At 41.6% G+C, this 22,600-nt stretch overlaps 1 protein-coding gene across 5 annotated transcripts in view; it reads right to left on the bottom strand.

Moving 5' to 3' along the window:
- Positions 1-7,889: 7,889 nt before the first annotated feature.
- Positions 7,890-22,600, bottom strand: part of ARHGAP28 (Rho GTPase activating protein 28) — a 143,435-nt gene continuing 128,724 nt past the window's right edge. For 4 of the 5 annotated variants that reach the window (XM_088833360.1, XM_055417174.2, XM_055417176.2 and 1 more), the window contains 4 exons: positions 18,469-18,525; positions 16,361-16,485; positions 14,111-14,175; positions 8,234-11,760 (listed from right to left, as the gene is read on the bottom strand). In XM_088833360.1, the coding sequence (XP_088689486.1) occupies positions 11,666-11,760; positions 14,111-14,175; positions 16,361-16,485; positions 18,469-18,525 (342 nt within the window). In that variant the 3' untranslated portion in view covers positions 8,234-11,665. Of the gene's footprint in view, positions 8,123-8,233; positions 11,761-14,110; positions 14,176-16,360; positions 16,486-18,468; positions 18,526-22,600 lie in introns of those variants that run through there. The other variant, XR_016036671.1, reaches the window with a different exon arrangement.

The following is a 22,600-nucleotide window of genomic DNA, read 5'->3' as shown; positions in this document are numbered from 1 at the left end:
CCCATCATGGCTGTCTGAAGCAAGGACTTGGGTAAAAACATAATAGAATTTTTTTTCTCACTGAGTAACAAAATGTAGAAATGATACTTTCTTCTCAGATTATATGGCGTGTGCAATAATTATAAAGTATTACAACACAAACTCCATCTTCAATATTGAAAAGCTGTGGCTTCTGTTTATATAATTAGAGGCATTTCACAGACATGAAAGAGTAAAGTTTACGGCAGTTTGTTTTAGCCAGAACCATTATAAGCATCCAGCATTTCATCAATAATTTAATTTTTAGCATGTGTTCAAAATCCAAATGTGATTGTCTGTTATGAATAAAAAGACAGTAAAAGCTTTGATAAAAATGGAAAAGCATTGTTGTGTCCCCATTAGGTGGTCAGAAGAGGACATTTAGGGAAAGAACGTCAGTCAATGGAGCAGATGGGAGCCTGTGAAGTACACAACGGGGGCTTGGCAATCAGACTAGAAAGGTGAACAGGGTTTAGGTGTGGTGAGTAAGTCAGTGGGGCTTCCCTGGTGGCTCTGTGGGTAAAGAGTCTGCTTATTCCTACAGTAAAGAAAATAGTTCTTCTTGCAGGATGGGCATTGTTCTTATTCCTTGCATACAAAGTTTCCAAAACAGACCGAGAATATCAAGAATTCAATCCTTATGAAGTATTAAATTTAGATCCCGTAAGTAGTATTTTTATATAATGTACATTTGTTTAATGATCCCTTGAAAATACTGTAGGCCCACAGCCTGAAAGAAATTGAGTTGTGCCTAAAGAAATCAGACTCTGATCAGTTAAAAAAGATACCTAATCTAGTACTAGTCTAATGCATATATATATATATATATATATATATATATGTTTTTGAAGCTACAGATGTTGATTACCATCCTATTAAGAGTTGGTTTGTAATTGCTAAAATGTAAAAATAGTTGGAGATGAGAAGTTAGCATATTTTTAAAAGACATTTCTAAGATTGGTTTAATGCAAAGTCAGAACCAGTAGGTTTATTTATGTTAGTTGGATAGGACCTGTTTTAGTTGATACTAAGGCAGTATGGAGAAGGCAATGGCATGCCACTCCAGTACTCTTGCCTGGAAAATCCCATGGATGGAGGAGCCTAGTAGGCTGCAGTCCACGGGGTCGCGAAGAGTCGGACACGACTGAGCGACTTCACTTTCACTTTCCACTTTCATGCATTGGAGAAGGAAATGGCAACCCACTCCAGTGTTCTTGCCTGGAGAATCCCAGGGACAGGGAGCCTGGTGGGCTGCCGTCTATGGGGTCGCACAGAGTCGGACACGACTGAAGCGACTTAGCAGCAGCAGCAGCAGCAATGCAGGCAACGTAGGAGACTTGGGTTCGATCCCTGGGTGGGGAAGATTCCCCTGGAGGAGGAAATGGCAACCCACTCCAGTATTCTTGCCCGGAGAATCCCATGGATAGAGGAGCCTGTGTGTGATTTAAATGTAATTGTGTCCTCTTGAAGTTTGATTAAATCGAACATGGAGTTTAAGAAGAAATATGAGTGAGAAGGGCAAAAAATAGAAAATCATCTGGCATATCATACTCACTAAGTCTGGCTGGGAAAAAATGTTCACAGTGCTGTTATTTCACAGTGGAAAACTGTGAAAGTCTTTCAGTCTTCTAGGTGAGATCAGAAGTGAACTGAAGAAAGTATTTCTTAACCTAGCAGAGAATACTTTTTTTCCTCCTTTCACTGTTGTATTAGAATTGAGTAACTTTGGGGGTGGGGGAGAAGGAGAGGAATCCTAAACTGATAAAGTGACAAGGCAAATCAATGAATTATTGCTGACTCTTATAGCAGTTCTCAAAGTCAACTGAAAGGATGCATCCATGTGTGTGTTTTAATTGATATAACCAACAGAAAGTGGGAGAGAACTTATAGTCTGAACACAACCTAGTCAATTTCTTACCAAAATCCAAACCATCCACAATTCCTCAGTAACTTATAATAGGACCCAGAATCTACAGCACATAACATTCACAATATCCAGGATATGATTGAAAATCTTTCTACACACATCCAACCAGGAAAATAGGACCAATTCTCGAGAGGAAAAGATGACAACCTGAAAATGGGATTATTAGACAATGACCTCAAAGCAGTGATTATATCTGTGCTACATAAGGTCAGAGTAAACACATTTGAAATGAATGTAATGACAAAAATAAAAAAAGAAATCTCAGCAGATAAATGGAAAATATAAAAAGGAACCAACTGAAAATTACTGAACTGAAAAAGACAATATCGGAAAGTAAAAAAAAAATCACTGGATGGACTCAAGATCAGAATGTAGATGATAAAAGAAAGGGTGAGTAAACTTGAAAACAGGATAATGAAAATTATTCAACAAATTAAACAGATGAAAGATTGAAAAAAAAAACAACCCAGCGTGTCAGGTAGATAACTTCTAAAAATCTAACATAGAGTAATCAATTCAGTTCAGCCGCTCAGTCGTGTCCGACTCTCCGCGACCCCATGAATCACAGCATGCCAGGCCTCCCTGTCCATCACCAACTCCCGGAGTTCACTCAAACTCATGTTCACAGAGTCGGTGATGCCATCCAGCCATCTCATTCTCTGTCGTCCCCGTCTCCTCCCTCCCCCAATCCCTCCCAGCATCAGACTCTTTTTCCAGTGAGTCAACTCGTCGCATGAGGTGGCCAAAGTATTGGAGTTTCAGCTTTAGCATCAGTCCTTCCAATGAACACCCAGGACTGATCTCCTTTAGAATGGACTGGTTGGATCTCCTTGAAGTACAAGGGACTCTCAAGAGTCTTCTCCAGCACCACAGTTCAAAAGCATTAATTCTTCAGTGATCAGCTTTCTTCACAGTCCAACTCTCACATCCATACATGACCACGGGAAAAACCATAGCCTTGACTAGGCGGACCTTGGTTGGCAAAGTAACGTCTCTGCTTTTTAATATGCTGTCTAGTAATAGGAGTCCCATATGGAAAAGAGATAGAGACTGGAACAAAATTTTTTTTTTGCATCAAGACATGGCTGCAGATGCCCCTGACATGCTGGGCCATCTCCCAAGTGGGAAGCCAGGACTATGTCTAGCAGCTCTACCCAAGGTGATGTGTAGGAGAACACAAAATGGGAAATCTCCCTTGCATCCCCCCCACCTACTTTTAGACCTTTTTAAAAATATGAATGCTGATTTTTGTCTGGGAAACATTGTTGAGAAATTAGCCTTCTTGAGGCCTGAAGTCTGTCGAGGTGGCTCAAGCTCTCCAGCCCACCGTCCTGGCGGTTGGGGACCATTATCTGCAGAGACCACGTTGAACCCTGAATCATTTTGCAAGGAGATTGTGCTTTTGCTGTTATTTCCTGATGGTTGTAAGACACCTGTCCAGTGACCTTACCCAACTGGGTGATTTCTCAAGAATTGTAGCAATAATCAGAAGCCCACTCTAGGCATCAAATGTAACGCAAGTTTCCTTTCCTTTGACGCCTCCATCGCCGCAGGCAGGTCAGACAAGGGTTCTTTCTCTCTGGCATTTCATCCCCACTTATATTAGTGAAGCTTCTTTAATAATTCTTCTTACAGAAACTGGGGCTTGTGAGGTCAGATCGTTAGTGCTCCAGAGAGGAACCCTGACCCAGTGGTTCCATTCATCTGGGACACTAGGGAAGGCTGAAGTAAAACTTCTTTTCCCCTATCATGTCCCAACAGGCTGTTTGTCCAAGGACTCCAGAAACTTCTGTGAACCATTGCTGTTACAGCTATGGTCCAGTATTGGCTGTGATGCGGCCCCTGGAATCCCAGCCACGGCCCACTCAAGAGAGGAGGTGGCGTGCGCCCCTCCACACGAAACTTGGAGCCATTGACTGGGGAACCATGGGCACTCTGACCTCCTGGGAAGTTTCACGTGAAGACCCAGTCTCTTTCCAGGAATTTTTCCAGTGAAAATCATTTTTGCACAGGAGATATTCTTGACTGTCCTGGGCAGCCTCACAATTTAAATGTCCTCCCCAAGTTTCCTGCTGGGTACCACTTTCCAGGCATGGGCAGTGGGGGTGAGGCCTAGCTGTCTTCCAGGGTCCAGTCTCGGGGAATCCGGGGCACACTTGTGGGAACCCGAGCTCAGAGCCCAGGCCTGAATGTGTGTCATTAATTTTTTTTTTTTTTTTTTACAGCTTCACTGAGGTGTCACCGACATATGATAAACTTGACAGCACATATTAATATTTAAAGTGTACAGTCTGATAACTTTGATTGTATATATCATCCTCGCAATCATCACATTCAGGATAAAGGATACACCCACTACCCCCAAAGTTTCCTCCTGCCCCTTTGCAACCCCTCCCACCCACCCCTCCCTGAATCATCTCACACACTGTTACAAAGTTGAAGACAAAAACAGGAAACAGGAAAGCGACTCTACCCATTCAACAAGTCGGCTATAACCCCGGCTCCAAAACAAGGTAAGGAAATTATAAGACAATTACGGGCCAATTTTTCTTTTGGACCTAGATCTGAAAATCTTCAACAAAATGCTGGTTAGTTGAATTCCTCAATTAGGGAAAAAATATGACCAATTACAATTGCACCCCAGAATTCCTTTTTTTTTTTTAATTCTCCTGTGTGTTATATATTTTTCACTGAATCTTTATTTTCCAGTTTTCCTTCCAATTTCCCTGCAGTATTCAACTTGGCTGATACTCTCATTTTATCCTGACATTGCCCGAACAGCTTGGCTGTTTTCTCATAAGCTCCTGGAGGGCAAATGTGTCCTGGAGGAAGAAAGGATGCTGGTGGGTGGCAATCACCCAGATTTCAAAATGAAAGGAGCAGAGGAGGAGGGAGGTTGTGTTCAATTCCAGTTTTCTTAGGTCCTTTTATTGCTTGTCAATCTTGTGAATGGATCTCAAGAAATACCACTAAAGGACCTGGTATAACTAGTGTAACTTTGTGTCAAAGCTCCGGAATACAAAGGCTGCTTCTTTGATCTGGAGGTTAGGGCCCAACAATTCCGGTTTCCAGGGTAAGGCTTTCGTTTTCTATTTCTGTGCAGCTATCTTTAACAGAATTCATGGTATTGAGGACGTGACACATGGTGAAATGTCGAACATCCATTTATCAACAAATATTTATCAATTAAGTGTGAACTCAGTGTGAACAGTTTGTGAAGATGAAAATGAAGACAATGCTCTATTAAAATTGTTTGCATCAAGAAGCACACGTGTACCTTGTTTGCTGTGTGTGTGTGCTCACTTGTGTCCAAGTCTTCGGGACCCCATGGACTGTAGCCCACCAGGCTCGTCTGTCCATGGGATTTCCCAGGCAGGAATACTGGAGTGGGTTGCCATTTCATTCTGCAGTTAAAACACTATAAAAGCAAGGGTTACATTGGGGGTGCAGTGGGGTAGAAAGGGATAAGGCTTTAAGATCTTTGAAGGATCTGCCATGGCAGCACTTGAGGAATGACAGCCCAGCTTGCAAAGTGCTTTCACTGTGGTAACAGGAAGGTTGGGGATGGGGTGGATGGGGCGTGGACACAGCTGTCCTAAGCTGCCTATGGAAACAAAGGGGTCCCAGTGTGGAGTACCGGGAAAGCCTGCAAAGTGGGCCGGGCCTTCTCACGGAGAACCCAGAAAGCTACCTCATGCCTGTCTCCAGCCAGTCCCACCACAAGAGGCCACCACTCTGATGTCTGTGGCCACACGAGGTAGGTGTGTGATTGATTAACCTTGTACTATTCTGCCAGTTTTGCAAGGTGGTTCTCCCATTTCACCCGCCACCAGCAATGAGAATGCCAGTTATTAACAGAGATATTCTTGTGTTTACACAGTGCTATTACATTGTAGTTTAATTATCATTTTCCTGAGGGCTGATAGTGTGGAGTACCTTGCCGTGTATAGCAACCCTATCTATACTTTGGCAGAATGTTAGTTCAAGTCTTTCGGCCATTTAAAAACATGAGTTGTCTTTTAAGTATTTGCTGCGTCAGGTCTTAGCTGCAGCACATGGGTCTTCATTGTGTCGTTCAGGGTCTTTCCTTGCAGTGCACGGACTCTCTAGTTGTGGCGCTCTATCTTAGTTGCTCTGCAGCGTGTGGGATCTTAGTTCCCGAACCAGGGATCGGACCTGCGTCCCTTGCATTGTGGATTCCTAGCCACTAGGGAAGTACCTACCCACCCCCCCTTTTTTTTTTTAACTCTTGAGCTTTGGCAAAGTATGTTAAGTGTTCTTTACATAACCTGGGTGTAACATGTTCATTTGACACACACACAGTTTTCTCTCAATATGTGGCTTGCCTTTTCATTAATGGTTTTTGTTCATTCGTTCAGTCGTGTCCAACTCTTTGTGACTCCATGGACTGCAGCACGCCAGGCTTGCTTCCCTTTCATTAACTGTCTCCCAGAGTTTGCTCAAACTCATGTCCATTGAGTCGGTGATGCCATCCAACCATCTCATTCTCTGTCCCCCCCTTCTCCTCCTGCCCTCAATCTTTCCCCGCATCAGGGTCTTTGCTAATGAGTTGGCTCTTCACATCAGGTGGCCAAAATAATATTTGCTTAAAATCTTGTGGATCCAGATTATCAATTATTTCCTTCTATGGCTAAGTGTTTGTTATCCCATTGTACTGTGACGTGGTGAGGGTTACGTGGTAGAAAAGCCTGTTCCCAGTTTGAGGACATGAAGCCAAGAACCACAGCAAAGCCCACTGCTGTGCTGTAATAAACACGTTGTACAAATGCAGAGCAACTGCTGAGAATGAACTGTTACGGCATAAAAGTTCATGAATAAGATGACAATGTGTAGGGTCCACATGTGATTATTAGTTGATAAAACTCAGATGAACCTTTGGCGATGGCCCCCACCCCCACCACCAAGATCTGTCTGGCCTGTCAGGAAAGGTGTCATTTCCTGCTGGGAAGATGAGACAAGCAGATCTCGGGGGCCCCCAGCACCCCAGGAACTCCAGATTCTTTTCCATCTGCTCGTGTGCTCTGCTGTCAAAGCCCATTTGGCAGAGATCTTTGGAACTGAGCTAATGTACTTCGTCACTTGTTACAGCCAGCCAGATTCCAAATTGATCTAGTGGAAGAGATGGCAGCTGGGCTCAGGCAGGGTGAGAACCTTCCAGGACAGCCAGCAGAGATAGCACACACTCCCCAGTTGAGAGCCATGGGAAGGGAAAGTCCTCGGAGCAACTAACTGGGGGCCTGGGATGACAGCTTCATCAACCCTGGAGCAGGAAATGTGGATTTAATTAGCATCCCCCGCTAATGGCACACAACACTGAGCATTTTAAACACGTGGTTACTGGAGATTTGTATATTTTCTTTCGTGAAGCATCTGTTCAAGTCTTCCCCCATTTAAAGAAGTTAGGTTGCCCATCTTTTTATTAATGAGTTCTTAATATAGCCTAAATATCAGTCCTTTGTTAAATATATGCTTTACAATTATATTTTTCCCAAACTGACTTTTATATAATAATCTTGTACATCATGACCTTGCTAAATCATCTTATTAGTTCTAATAGATGAAGATACCTTAGGCTTTTCTATATAAATGATCATGTTATTTGCAGATGGAGACTATTTTATCTCTTCTAATCTTTATGCCTTTTTATTAGCTCTTTTTCTTGCCTTTGGTATATGATAAAATATTGAGTGTAAAAAAAATCATGAAAGCGTCAAATATTCTTTTCTGTTATCTATTGAAACTATATATATATTTTAAAAAGCACATATTAAAAGGCACTAACTCAAACAAGTTTAGTAAATAGCTTTGCACAAACATCCACCATTACCCCAGTGCCTGTAACATCACCATTTATTGTAGATGGCAGAGACTGAGCTCAAAACACAAACCTTCTGACCTTAAGGCTCCTTTTCTTTCACCAGCACCATGGTGTCTTCGGACTAGTTGAACATAAGAAATCTCATGATAATGCTTTTGGTTTTTTCCTCTTTATTTTTGTGAATAAAATGCAACATACATATTATACTTGGCAATGAAACTGACGGGATGAAAGAACATTAACTCTTGAGATGGGAGACAACATAAAAAATTGGCATCCTAGTGACAATATGACTTTTCAATCAAATCACATCGTTTCCAAGAACAGTTGAAAAATACCTGAAAGAAAAGATGTCATTTTTAAATTAAGGTAGTGTGTGTGTGTACAACTGTTGAAAAATGTTTGAAACATTTTAATCCATGTCATATTATTTTTTATTAAGTGACATGTTTATGAAAAGAAAAAAAAAAAACAGCTGAAAGTGCCAGACAGAAAATAGAAACTACAGAGTCCCATAATATATATTCCTTTCAGATGTGTAATACATTTATGAAAAACAGCTGAAATATGTTTGATAGAAGGGGCCCTTTAATCTCACGTGACCTTCAGTCAAGTGCAATGTGGGGAAAACAGTTGAAAATGCATGAAATTTGATGAAGTGAATTCCTACATTTGAAAACCTGTGACTCCACAGGGTTAAACACACGGGATGACGACTAAAGGACAGATTCTTTCAGCCTCTACAACACACATCACAATGACAGAGTAGTTTTGGTTTTAAAGCTTTTGCTAAAAATATTTTACATCATTAAATGCATATTATTAAATGTACATTGAAAGCTAACTGAAGTGACTTAAATAATAAGATCAGGGACCATTTGTAACAAAAATTGTTAACGTCTATCATTTTTCCCCCCCAGGACAAGTGAGGTAGTTTATATGGTATATACGTTGTAAAGAGATTAATATTCCAGTTTGTTCAAAGATCTCCCCTTGAACTCACTGAACTCATTGTTCAGTGACCTGAAGAATCATATCCTCAAGGGAGCTGTTTAGCAAAGGGATCTTCTTTTGTAGACTGGAGGCAAGAAGGAGCCTGTTCTAGGGTTTTTTTCTGAATAAGCATTCCGAAAACGTTAACTTTCTCTAACGCTCTCCTAGATGTCATTTTCCTAACTGCACACCAACAGTGCATGAGACAAGGTGAGGTGGAAGCTACCAAGAACAGAATTTAGAAGCCCAGGGTCTGACTCTTTTTCTGTTTGCTGATACACTATTCATTTTTATAGATGACTGTAACTATTGCAAAAACAACTCTTTATAAGGCAAAGATAGTTTTTTCAACACTTAGGTGACTGGCATTTTTGAGTTTTAGTTGTATGGGTTTGTTTATTCATTAAGAATAAACAAGTTAGAAAAAGTAATAAAATCAGTAAAAAGAACTTCTTTAACCTCACAAAAATTTGTGTGTCTACTGGAAATTCTTCTCTGATCAGTTGTTAATTCTATGACTAAGAATTCAAGTTACATCCAATATATTGGTATTGACATGGGCTTCCATATTATATAGTTATTTTAAAGTTGTCACACATCCTTGAAGACAGTGAAGTGATTAATTTAAGATTATTGACTGGGCTGAGTTATTGACATCTAAACGATGTCACATTTTATCCACATCAAATGTGGATAAGAAATTCAGAAACTTAATTTTTCTTACCTGTCATCTGTTAGCTATTTATTTAAAACGAATGACTAATGGGGTAAATCTTAAAACTTTTGGAAGTTTTCCATCAGTGCTAATGTGTTTTCAGTCAAAAGAAATAAAAATTCCGAAATAAAATATTAAAAATAAAAAATTGGCTAGGTCAATGAATTTTCTAAGCACAATAGAATTTATCCTAAATGAGAGGAAATTCAGTTAGAAAAATCAGTCATTGTTTTAATATATACACAGAAGTGTAAGACACCTAATTTGAAGAACTTCCTTGTATGTGGGCATCAGTTACAGCCATCTTATGTCTTGGAACTTAGCAACTAATACACGGAGTAAAATGCTTACTCCTGTTGTTTGAATTGCAAGAATGATAACTGCATTTTCTCAGACCCTCAAAGTTCATTATGCAAACTCACATGCTGTCAATTAGCCATACATTGAAAACTGATGAAATATAGGAATAAATATAAACCAACAGAATGCATGTTTTCCTTCCACTGGGTTTTCAAGCAAAGGAAATAAAAATTCTCAAATAAACAAAATGAATGGATATTAGTTTTCCACAAAAATGTAACAAAGCTCCAATGGCCAGGAATATTGAATATAAATCATGGCTTTATCAAGGCATAATGAGCATGGAAAAGATTTCTTCTATAATATAGGCTTAAATTATCATCACATTATGTTCTGAGACTTGGTAAGTAGATAAAGGGCTTCCCAGGTGGCACTAATGGTAAAGAACCCACCTACCAATGCAAGTAGATAAAATGTTTTCTGCATTTGTGAGCAACTTTGCCTACTGTTTGAAGTGCAAGGGAGAGTCATTTGGATGTTAAATTTCATTAAAACCCACATAAGCTCGTCAAATCTCAAGCTGTAGATTCTAACACAAAGCACACATGTTGGGTAAGTGAGACCTCTGTCCCCGCTTCTATACGCTGCAGTCCCCAGAGGAAAGGCAGGGCTCCCTGACCTCTCAGCACACGTCAGATCTGCTCTCCGAATTGTGGAGAACTGTGCTTTCTCACCAACTGCAGGCCTGGAAAAATGGCTCTGTGGGCTTCCGGGAGCGAGGCAGTTTTCAGGTCACCCAACATGCATCTGATTCTAAAGCCTGGTGCTGATCCACGGGGCCTGGCCAAGTCTATGATGGATGAACACAAACAAAATCTGTTTTTATAGCATAGGAAGTCTGGATAGAATGGTATTTTCCAGCACTCTTGGATAAAGAGCAGTTGGATTAAGGCAGTTCTGCATTTGAACACTGGGGCTGCAGAAGTGATTATCTACAGTCATGAAACTTAAAAAATGATCTGTCTGGGGAGGAAAGACAATCTGGGCCTGGCACATGGAGAGCTATTCACTGAGCACCATCATCATGATGAGAAACAGAAGCTCCAGGACTGCCGACTACACTGAAGGTTATGGAAGCACAAGAAAAGCCCTGTAAACCTGACCTTAACTGTGTGCTCATAACAGAGTAAGCTTTAAAAGTATCCGTTTTCAATAGTCCATGCTGGAGAAATGTTCACTTGCGCCAGAAAGCAGACAGTCACAACACAGTACAACATACATAACAACACAGGGGTCCTCAGACAGAAGTTCCTCCTCCTCCAATTCAGGAGCAAGTCAGAGCATAAATATTGTCTGTGCGACTTTGGAAACAGATTCTCTTTGGAAAGGAGATGTAAATTACTGTTCAGAGACGAAATGTTTGTGTTTTTTTCTGGCATTCTTGTTCAAAAAGGTCAATATATATATATATAAAACATAGGTATAAAAAAGTCTCTTCTACCTCTTGTGTTTGGCAGCATTTGCTACGTCGAGAAGTGCCTCTTATCCCCAGGTCTAAGGACCAAGCTCACATCTGTTGTGAGTCAAAGGATCAGAAATGATGAGAGCGCCATATTCTATGCCGGCCTTTCTTCTGGAAGGATCACACCCTCTTTCCTTCACTCTTAGCAAGGAACCACCATGAGACGGCTTCAGCTCACATGGTCAACCGGCTCCTCTTCCACGATTCATGCTGACAATTCCGGGAGACACCAGCTGGGCTGAGAAACACTGAGAGGGTCTCGGGACAAACATGTCAGAGCTTGTTTTTCCCTACTGAATGCAAGACTCCTTGGCGTGTAATACATGATAGCTGCCATCTTGGGGGGTGACTTCAAACACTCTGTGGGGGTTTAATCACCCATTCTGCCTGGGGATTCACATGATATACATCCAATATATAAGCATCCGGATCCAAGCAGTGCTGTCCTAAAAGAAATGAAAATCGGATAATGTTTTCAAAAGGCCACCCTTCTGTGCATGTGCATATTTGTGTGTATGGGTGTTGTGAGGCTCAAATAAGGCCAATATAATTCTCTCAGCCAAAAGCAGAGCAGATTCAGTTTAAAGTTTCCAGCACAGCCAACCTACATTCCTTCCCTCTTTCCTTTATTTCTTTCTGACTGTGAAGCACTCTAAATAAACCGCACGTGACACTGTGGGAAAAAACAGACTAACCCCAGGAAAACTGCTCCCCAGATCACCACACCAATTAGAAAAACATGGCAAGAACCTGTTTCAGGCATCAACTCATTTATATGATAATGATCACTGATGATCATTTATGTGGTAATACATGCCCTCTAATTTTTTTTTTTTTAGTTAGTAACTTCACCAGGACTAAGGATGAACATGAAGTTTTATTTTAGGAGTGATTATTTCATTTCTCCTGTGGGCAGAAGATCTGGAATTAACAACAGAAAGATCATTCCATGGGGGCATTGAAAATTCTTATGTACAGTGTGTTTGAAATGTCCACTAAAGTCTCAGACAAAATACCAAGATTTCATTGCTTGCTTGACTCATTTATTCAGTTCTCAAATATTTCTCAAGCCATTATGGTGTCGAGCATTATTCTAAGGGCTGAGGCCTCAGCAATGCATCAGACAGGTAAAAATGTCTGTCCTCTTGCTTATGTTCTGAAAGTGGTAAAAGGCAACTAGGAAATAAAAAAGTATGAAGGGACATAAGCCCGATGATGATAAGAACGCGAGAGAATGAGAAAGCCAGGAAGGCAGAAAGAGGATCCCATCCAGGAAGCTCTCACTGAGATGCTGATACAGCGGCAAACACCTGCCAGGTGAGGGAGTGAGGAGCGGGCCATCTGAGGGAGGGCGCTCTGGGCCCGAGTCGGAGCAGAGGTGAAGGCCCAGGACAAGATGCGCTGGTGACCGGATATGAAGGTGGGTGTCGAGGTGGGTCTGGACGTAAACCTGAGAGATGGTGGCACCCAGATGTCTCCAGAACAGGGAGAAGGACGAGCAGAGGGAGCTGCCCCCCACGCTCAGAGGGTGAGAGGATGAGGAGTTACCAGGCTGAAGGCGCTCAGAAGGAGCAGCCTGTGAAGCGGGGCTGGAGGGCGGGGGAGCCAGGTGCCCACGGGTCCTTGAAACCAGGGGAAGAGGGCACTGTTTTCAAAGGAGGGGAAGATCAACTCGAGTGATTATGAAGACAGGAGGAAGCCCTGGATTTCACACCCGAGAGTCCCCTGGTGACCCGGACGAAAGGGCAATTCTGGTGACGTGTCCAGGGGTAAAGTCTGAGTGGAGTGGCTTTAGCAGAGAAGGAGGGGGAGACCGGAGAACGGACGACCAGTTCAAGGAGCTGTCGTCGCAAGTGGAGCCGAGAAATGGGAGTCGACTGGAAGGGGTCGAGAGAGTTGTGTGGAGATGAGCAGAGTTCCAGCAATGTTTGTGCAGAGAGAAATGGCAGGGTTGGGAGGGGAAAGCTGACGACAGAGGGGACGATGGGAGGGGACAGTCCTCGTCAGCAGGAGGGACGCACCAGCCATGAACAGGAGCACGAGGATTTCATCCCAACCATGAGGAGCAAGAGGGAGCTAAGGGCACACACGCGGGGACGGAATTTTCTTTTTATTCCTTCCTGTCCCCTCAGGGGAAGAGGGTGAACTGAGAGCTGAACAGGGAAATTCAACCGAAAGGATGTCAAGACTCTGAAACTGCCACGGTTTCTCCTTTCATTTGCGTGCATCTCCAGAGACACTCTAACTTTCAGAGTCATCTTTAAAAGACTCAGAAACCCACTCCACATCAACTACAATATTTACATGTAAATTTTGAAAATATTTTAGGAACACATTTTTGGGAAAGTTACACTATTCTTATGTGAGACTTAAAAAAAAACAGACACTTTGATTTTGATATTATATCTAAGAAACTCATAAAATATGTTTCTATTAATACAATTGTTGTTCCGTGGCTCAGTCGTCTCTGACACTTTGCGACCCCATGGACTGCAGTGTGCCAGGCTTCCCTGTCCTTCACTATCTCCTGGAATTTGCTCAAACTCACGTCCATTGAGTCAGTGATGCCATCCTACCATCTCTTATTAACACAATAATAGCATCTTGTTTCCTTCAGAGCATTACTCAGAGTAATCAGCAGATTACTCAGTTTCTCCGCTCTAGAAAATGGTGAAGGACAGGGAAGCCTGGCGTGCTGCAGTCCATGGGGTCACAAAGAGTGGGACACGACTCAGTGACTGGACAACAGCACAGCAATGAGAGCGTGGAGGAGTAAAATTATTGACAAATGCTTACCTATATTACCTCCAATTTCATATAATCTTTGGTTCTGGATCTTAATGCACTCCGATGAACCATGACTGAGAAAAGAAGAAAGCGATATAATTTTAACCCTCTTCAGAGATTCTGAGGTAAACCTGTGGATTAAGTAACCACAGCAGCAAACAATTCATTCTGCCTTGAGTGGAATACACCCCACAAATCATGATGATGACTGAAGGGAGGATAAAAGCTTTTTTTGGTCTGTTTGACACAGCGAAGCGTCTGAGGCAGAGAGGAAGACAGATGCAGCCGGGCTCCACAGCCGCCCTGGCCTTTCCATCCACAACTGTCATGCTGTCAGCTCCACTCGAGAGGGGACAACCGTTGCTGACACATCAAGGCTGGCCAAGGAGCAGCTGGGTGCTTCACACTGACTTGTCATGGGCTGCATTACTCTCAGTTCAAAAGCAGTCCAGCCTCATTTCTGCAGTTGTCAACAGTCGAATGGGATTCTCTCCTTAGCCCATGCCACATTTCTAAGCTTGCCCAGTGCTGTGCAAACTAACGCTGACTTTGTTGTATGTCTCTGCCTGATAATGAAAGCAAGTCGGAGGAAATAATTGGCCAATTTTAATTTTCCACCCTGGACTAGGCTGGCAGGATAGAAGAGCCTGGAAAGGCCACTGCTGAGCTCCAGTTCCTTGAACTGTCAGCCAGGTTACTTACAGACATGGTTACAGACTATCCCCTCTCTCCACTGTGAGGGAGAAGGATATGCACCCTCATTGTTTAATTAAACATTTTATTTGAGATAGTTGTAGATCTGTATGGAGATATAAGAAAATATACAGACACATCCTGTGTACTTCTTCCCTGGTTTCCCTGATAGCAAAATCTTGCAATGTCCGAGGGCAATGTCACAACAGAAGGGTCCCATGGATTCAGTCAAGCTAGAGTGTTTTCTTCCCCACCTGGTCCCCCTAGTTCCCACTGAGAGCCCCACACCCCGTCCCTGTCCTTATCCTCCATGATTTACCATGACTTAATGCTCTTTAAAGACGCTTACTCCTTGGAAGGAAAGTTATAACCAACCTAGATAGCATATTAAAAAGCAGAGACATTACTTTGCCAACCAAGGTCCGTCTAGTCAAGGCTATGGTTTTTCCAGTGGTCATGTATGGATGTGAGAGTTGGACTGTGAAGAAAGCTGATCGTCGAAGAATTGATGCTTTTGAACTGTGGTGCTGGAGAAGACTCTTGAGAGTCCCTTGGACTACAAGGAGATCCAACCAGTCCATTCTAAAGGAGATCAGTCCTGGTGTTCATTGGAAGGACTGATGCTAAAGCTGAAACTCCAATACTTTGGCCACCTCATGTGAAGAGTTGACTCACTGGAAAAGACTCTAATGCTGGGAGGGATTGGGGGCAGGAGGAGAAGGGGACGACAGAGGATGAGATGGCTCGATGGCATCACCAACTCGATGGACATGGGTGAGTGAACTCCGGGAGTTGGTGATGGACAGGGAGGCCTGGCGTGCTGTGATTCATGGGGTTGTAAAGAGTCAGACACAATTGAGTGACTGAACTGAACTGCACTGAAGGCAGACATGGCTCAAACAGTAAAGAATCTGCCTGCAATGCAGGAGACCTGGGTTTGATCCCTGGGTCAGGAAGATCCCCTGGAGAAGGGAATAGCAACCCACTCCAGTATTCTTACCTAGAGAATTCCATGGACAGAGGAGCCTGGCAGGCTACAGACCATGGGGTCACAAAGAGTCGGACACAACTGAGCAACTAACATCTTCACACTTTCAAGGTGGACGTGCAAAAATATTTTGTCAACATCACTCTGATCCTAAGGTTCATTGGTAGTAGGTTTTATGACGTTCACTCCACTACATAAACTGTACTTGTTACAGTCATGTTAAAGCCCAGTGGAGCATGGAATAACAATATTCCTGGAAATCTATCAAGATATATGAAAACTAACTTGCTAAAATTTTTATCCAAATAAAAAGCAAAACTCAATGAGTAAGTGAAGCTACCAAGACAGAAAATCTACCAATTTAAGAATCTCAATTGTAGAAGTTCCTTGAAAAAAAAAAGTTTTTGTTATTGATAATTCTATGGTATACTTCTTTCTCTACTTTTGATTCTTCATTTACTGGTGAAGTCCTTAAAGTAACAGGTTCTAATTTTTCAAAAAGGTCAAATTTTCAAATAAAAGATTTGTTCATCAGATAAAAGCCCATCTGCCTTTCAGAGACTCTCACGTCCACTCACCTGTTCTCACATTGAAATTTTGCCAGGATGTCTTTGACTTTGGTTTGACTGTTGAGTTGAATGGCCATGGACACCTTGGAGAGAAGGGGCGCGTGGACCCTTATGACACCCTCTGGCACGTCGGACTGCCAAGGAGGAAAAAGGCAGCACGTTTTGTCAAACTCAGCGATTGCACTTAAGAGACATGGAAATCAGTGGCATTCCAAATGAGGGAAATGTGGAAACATGACCGGGATTCAGCCACAACAGAACACTGCTTCCTTTCTTACAGGAGATTTGCTAATAGCTAAACTTAACCTGGGGTTTTACTTTTGTTACAGGCTTAGGTCTCACTATAACACCTTAAAATCACAAGAGAGGGGACTTCCCTGGTGGTCCGGTGGCCAAGACTCTGCACTCCCAATGCTGGGGGCCCACATTTGATCCTTGGTCAGGGCACTAGATCCCACTTGCTGCAACTAAAGATCCTGTGTGCTCCAGCGAAGACTGAAGAGCCTGCGTGCCACAGCTAAGACCCAGTGCAGCCAGATAAATAAATAAATATTTTTTATAAGTCATGAGGGAAGTGAAACTGGGCTGTGACAGAAATCTAATGTTTCTATCAGTGCATTTTCTTGAACAATGTCCTAAATAGGCCTACTTGAAGCAGGATTCTGTATTTCAATTTTTTTTAAGAAAGTCAACCTTCTGAAAATTTAAGGATCTATTTGAAAATGTGCCTTTCAAATACACCTGTTTCTTTAATCAGTAGCAATGAATGGTCATCTCAAATTGCATTCCAGATGGGCACCGAACTCGACCCCTTGAAGTGTGCTAGGAACATTATGAAGGATGGGGTGTGGATGGCTGGGAGGGGTGTGCTGCTCTCATGTGTTCGGATGGGCCCTGGGACCTCAGAGCTCCCCTCTACATGAAATATTCAAAGAATGGTGCTGTCTAATGAACAGTAAAGTCTGTTCTTTCTAAATGGATGGAAAATTCCCACTGTTTCAAAATTTTGAGTGTTTTAAATATTAATTATCTATTTAGAGATGGACAGAAAGAAATACATTTCTATCTGAGGATCTGGCTATACCTCAGGTAATTGTTTTAAATAATCGGTGCGTTATCAAAGGATGGAATTGTTGATGTAGAAGGTTCATGTGAATTGACTCACTAAATTCCCTAGAAGAAATATGGGTTGAATTGTGTCCTTCCAACCCCATCAAATACATAGAAGTCCTAAGCCCAGGACCTCAGAATGTGACCTTGTGGAACTAGGAGTACAATGTGCCCTTAATCCAAGGACCAGTGTACTCCAGTGCCCGGCCACTGCATTCTGGTGACCGCTGTCCTTATAAGAGGAGAAGACACACACACACGCACACACACTCACATGCACGCAGGGTGAATGCCATGTGAAGACAGAGGCAGAGACTGGATGATGCCTCATCCACAGCTAAGGAAGGTCCAGGACTCCTGGCATCGCCAAAAGCTACGAATGATGTCAGAATCACATCCTCCTTTCACAGCCTTCAGAAGGAACCAACCAAACAACACCTTGCCTTTGGAGCTTCAGCCTCCAGAATTGTGGGAGAGTAAATTCTATCACTTCAGTCCACCCTGTTGGTGGCACTGTTACTGCAGCACTAGGAAACTATTTTTAAAGGATCAGTTCTTACAATACATTTCTACTATTACCAGCGAGAACCAGGAGAACATGCCGGGAATGGCCAATGCCAGGTTTCGGGAGCTGGGAGGGGGCAGGGAGCTAACAGCACCCTCCTAAAACACTCTTTGGGGCATCTCACGTCCCTCCCCTACCAGCGCCCCCCAGAAGGCTCTTAAGATGAATTCCACACTCTTGACATTATTGAGACTGTTAAAATGATCACAGGCTCCCTCTAACTTACCAGAGAACTCACTCTTGTGAGCAGAACCCCTAGCCACAAATTCCAAGTCATCGGTTAGTTGAGTCCCTATACCATTCCTTCACACACTACACTGAAAATGTCAAGTGTGAAGGGGTATCATGACCAAAATTAGACACAGATAAGGTATATACAGCCAAAGAATACTATGTAAGGAGTTAATAATTAGGGAGGAGAGGGAATAATTTGTTTCCTTACCATTCTTCTTGTAGAGGGTGATTTTTGCAGTACCTTTGATGTCTTGGGGCTTGTAACCTAAAACCAACAATCAAACACATTTAGAATTGATGTTGAGAAAACAAGCACACGCTGCTGCTGGAAGCGTAAACTGGTACAACCTTTATGGAAAACATTTTGGCAATATTTACCAATTATGAAATATATTCACTCTGACCCAACAATTCCACACCTATAACTTTATCCTACAAATAGTCTTCATTTGTGAGAAATGACATATGTGCAAGTTTATTCACTGATGCATAAACTTTAATAGCAAAAGGTTGGACACAATCTTAACTATTCAACAATCTGGAAATATTTAAATAAGTTAGTATGTCTTTGGAATATCATGAAAAAAAGCAAAGAAGAAGGCTTTGTGGACTGACGTGGAATAACCACTATGATTGCGTAAGTCATTAAAAATGATGCAGGGCAGAGTTTCACCTACATCACCATTCATGTGAAAAGGTGAAGACCACATCCTCATATGTGCTTGTATGTCTCAGCGCCTCTCTACAAGTAAATACACCTGGTGTTCCCGTGCACACACACTGTCATTGGTTAAATTACTTGTCCTCAGGAGGGGAAGTCAGAGCTGACCAACTTTTTTCTATAGTTTCTCTCCTTCCAGTCTTTCGAATTTTGTAAACTGTCAATGAACTGTCAGTCTAAGTCAAGAAGTAAAAATACGATATAGTACAAGAGAACCAAAGAAAGACTATTTCTTCATCTGTAAGTGCTTGCTTCCATGGTATTTATAACCTTCTTAAATTTGCTTGGGCTTGCAAAGCCTGACCTGACCTCAGATTCAGCTCCACACACACCATACTAACACCATTAAAATTTTCCAGAATGAAAATGGCAAAGAGTAAGAAATCTAGAAGTCTGTCCCTCCATAAAAGCAATGAACAAACTGGAAAGACCTGTCACTGTCAACTTCTTCAGAACTCTAGAAACTAACCCCAAAGTGGCAACTAGGGGAGTGCTTAAGTAAGAAAAACAACTGAGTCTTGATAAGAATGGTGAACTCAGTGGCATTTTAGCTTACACTTTCCCATCTCTGCTCCACAGCTCAGTGACAGCCTTGAAAATAACCGCCTGCATTCCTAGTGCAGGTACCAAAGGGTGTGGAAGGGACCTCATTCACAAGGAATTCTAGTTATTTGTTCCCTGGAAGACTGGCTGGCCTTTATCTTGTCTGACTTGGAACCTGACCAGTGCTAAAGTGGTGTGATGTTGAAAACATTTATAGGCAAATGTTTTAATCACTGCTGCCTGATGCAGTGCCTAAGAGCAGGGGAAAACATTAACTAACTAAAAATCTTGGGAGGCAAGCCTAGGGAACTAGATGCTTTGGGGAGTAAGGTCTTTGAAAAGCTCCAACATATTCCTGAGAACCTAGAAGGTCATGTGCATGCTCAGGGCTGTGCACATATTCAGGAAAGACCTGAAAAGAACCTAAGTACTCACCTCTGGCTGACCTCTAAGCCCTGTCGAAACAGGAACTAAAGTCCAGGCCAAGTTGTAAGTTGCCTGGCTGAATGCTGAACGTGTGTCAAGCATATAAACACATAGAGCTCATCTGCAAAGACGGGAAGATATTTTTGGCTCCAGGTATCTAAGAAAATCTCTGTGCAAACACCAGCAAACCACTAGGCTAACAGAACAGAGATTTCAGGAGCCACACAAAAGAAAGAATAGAGACATAAGAAAATTAGTTCAGCAGAAAAGTCATTAACAAATATGTAACAGCTATAACAAACAGCAACCCTGGGGAGGGGGAAGAATCTGAAGTTGATCCAGGAGACATCTGTAGGACAGTGACAGCAGAATCCATTCTTAAGCCCATAAAAAACACTGTCCAAGATAGACACTATGTTAGACCACAAAACAGGTCTCAGTCAAGTTTAAAATATCAAAATAATACATCACATTCTACATAGCCACCATGGAATAAAATTAGAAATCAATAACAAAAGGAAATTTAGAAAATTTATGCCTAAATAACCAATGGGTCAAAGGGAAATTAGAAAATATCTTGAAAAGAACAATAATGAAACACAGTACACCAAAACTTACTGGATGGAGCAAAAAGTACCCAGAGGAAAATTTACAGAAGTAAATGCTTACTTTAAAAAAAGACCTCAAATTAGTAGCCTAACTTTCCATCTTATGGAACTAAAAAAAGCCAGCCAAACTCAAAACAAGCATAAAGAAGGAAAAAATAAAGATCTGAGTTTTAATAAGGGCTAGAGAAAAACAAAAAATAGAGAAAATCAATGAAACAAAAGTTGGCTCTTCAAAAAGACCAAAGAAATCGACAAACCTTTGGCTAGATTCACCAAGAAAAAAGAAAAGATTCAAATTATTAATCAAGAGTATCTGAGGGAATATTAATACAAACCTTACAGAAATAAAAAAGATTATAATATAATACTATTTATATGAATAATTAGTATTTCAACAAATTAGATAACCTAGATGATATAAAGTCCTAGAAATACACTGACTATCAATACTGACTCAAAAAGAAACAGAAAATCTTGAATGGAGCTATAATAAGAACTTAAGTTAGTAATAAAAAAGAAAAATTCTTACAAAGAAAAGTCCAGGACCAGGTGACTTCACTGGTGAATTTTACCACATGTTCAAAGAAATAAACTAATATTTCTCAAACTCTTCCAAAAAATAGAAGGAGGAACCACTTTCTAACTCATTCTGTAAGGCTATTATTTCCCTAATACCAAATCTAGACAAAGACATAACAAGAACAAAAAACTAAAGGCCAACATCCCTTATAAAATTTGGTGCAAAAATCCTCAACAAAGTACTTGCAACTGAACATAGAGTTGCCATATGACCCAATAGATGCCCAAGAGAAATGCAAAACAAACAAAAAGAGTGAAATAGTGATGCATGCTACAACAGGGATGAACCTTGAAATCATTATGCTAAGTGACAGAGTCATGTACACAACAGGCCACATATTGTATGATTCCAGTTACATGAAATGACCAGCTAGGTAAATTCATAGAGATAGAAAGTAGATGAGAGTTCGTCAGGGATCGTGGGGAGGGGAGTAGTGAGGAGTGAATGCCTAACTGGTAGGGGGTTTCTTTTGGGGATAGTAAAGATATTCTGAAATTAGATAGTGGTGATGTTGCACAACACTGCAAATTATACTAGAAATAGATACTAAAAATTACACATTGTGAAATAGTTAAAATGGCAAATTTTATGTTATGTAAATTTTTTCTCAATTAAAACAAAAAATTTTCCCCAAATTTAGTATGTTGGTTCTACTTGATCTGAAATCACTTTGCCTGTATATAGTGAGGGAATGCAGCCATCCATCCTGACTATGATAGATCAATTAGCAATACCTCTACCTTACTGCCTCGGGATTCACTATTTCTTTCCTTGAATGAACTCTCCTCTCCTTGTTCCCTTTAGAATGCTATCCATCCGTCAAAGTGCAGTTCAAATGCTCCTTTCTCCATGAAGCTTCCACATGCTCCACGTTGGACACACGACTTTCTCCTCTATGTGAGCCCCCAGCCCACGGTCTGCACAACACGCCTGACATGGAACGCATATTCGTGGCTCCTATGTACACTTCTCTATCAGATTATCACTCTACTGGATACACATTCCTTTAAGGACAAAGTGAGTTTCCTGTACCTCCTCAAGGCCAAATGCTATGCCTGACACTCGCGATCGTCCTCAGAGATCTTTAAAGCAGTAAAGATAATTTTTCTAAAGCCTGTTCCCATTATGCATCTCCACACAAACAACTGTGCCAAGGCACAAATTCTTTGAAGTGCAACAAATTTACACTAAATGACTTAGGATTAGATATCCTTTCAGTATCCAGTCACCATGGGAATCTCAGTCTCTAGCTATTAGATACACTGACAGCTGGGCCACCCTTAAATCCAGTTCACAGGGATTAAAATGTTGACTCTCAGCATCTGTAAGAACCATTTGCCCTTAAGTACTTGAGAGAATATTAACGGAATTATCTTTATTAATATTAATGAATTCTCTCTCATGATGATAGACAGAATTCAAAAACTTCAAGCAAAAAGCAGCTAATTCAACAAAATGGAAA

Source organism: Moschus berezovskii, chromosome 28 (genome assembly GCF_049115385.1).
Source record: "Moschus berezovskii isolate FMDL1 chromosome 28, NW_MosBer_1.0, whole genome shotgun sequence".
Lineage (NCBI taxonomy): Eukaryota > Metazoa > Chordata > Mammalia > Artiodactyla > Moschidae > Moschus > Moschus berezovskii.
This window is presented reverse-complemented; position numbering and strand designations above follow the sequence as displayed.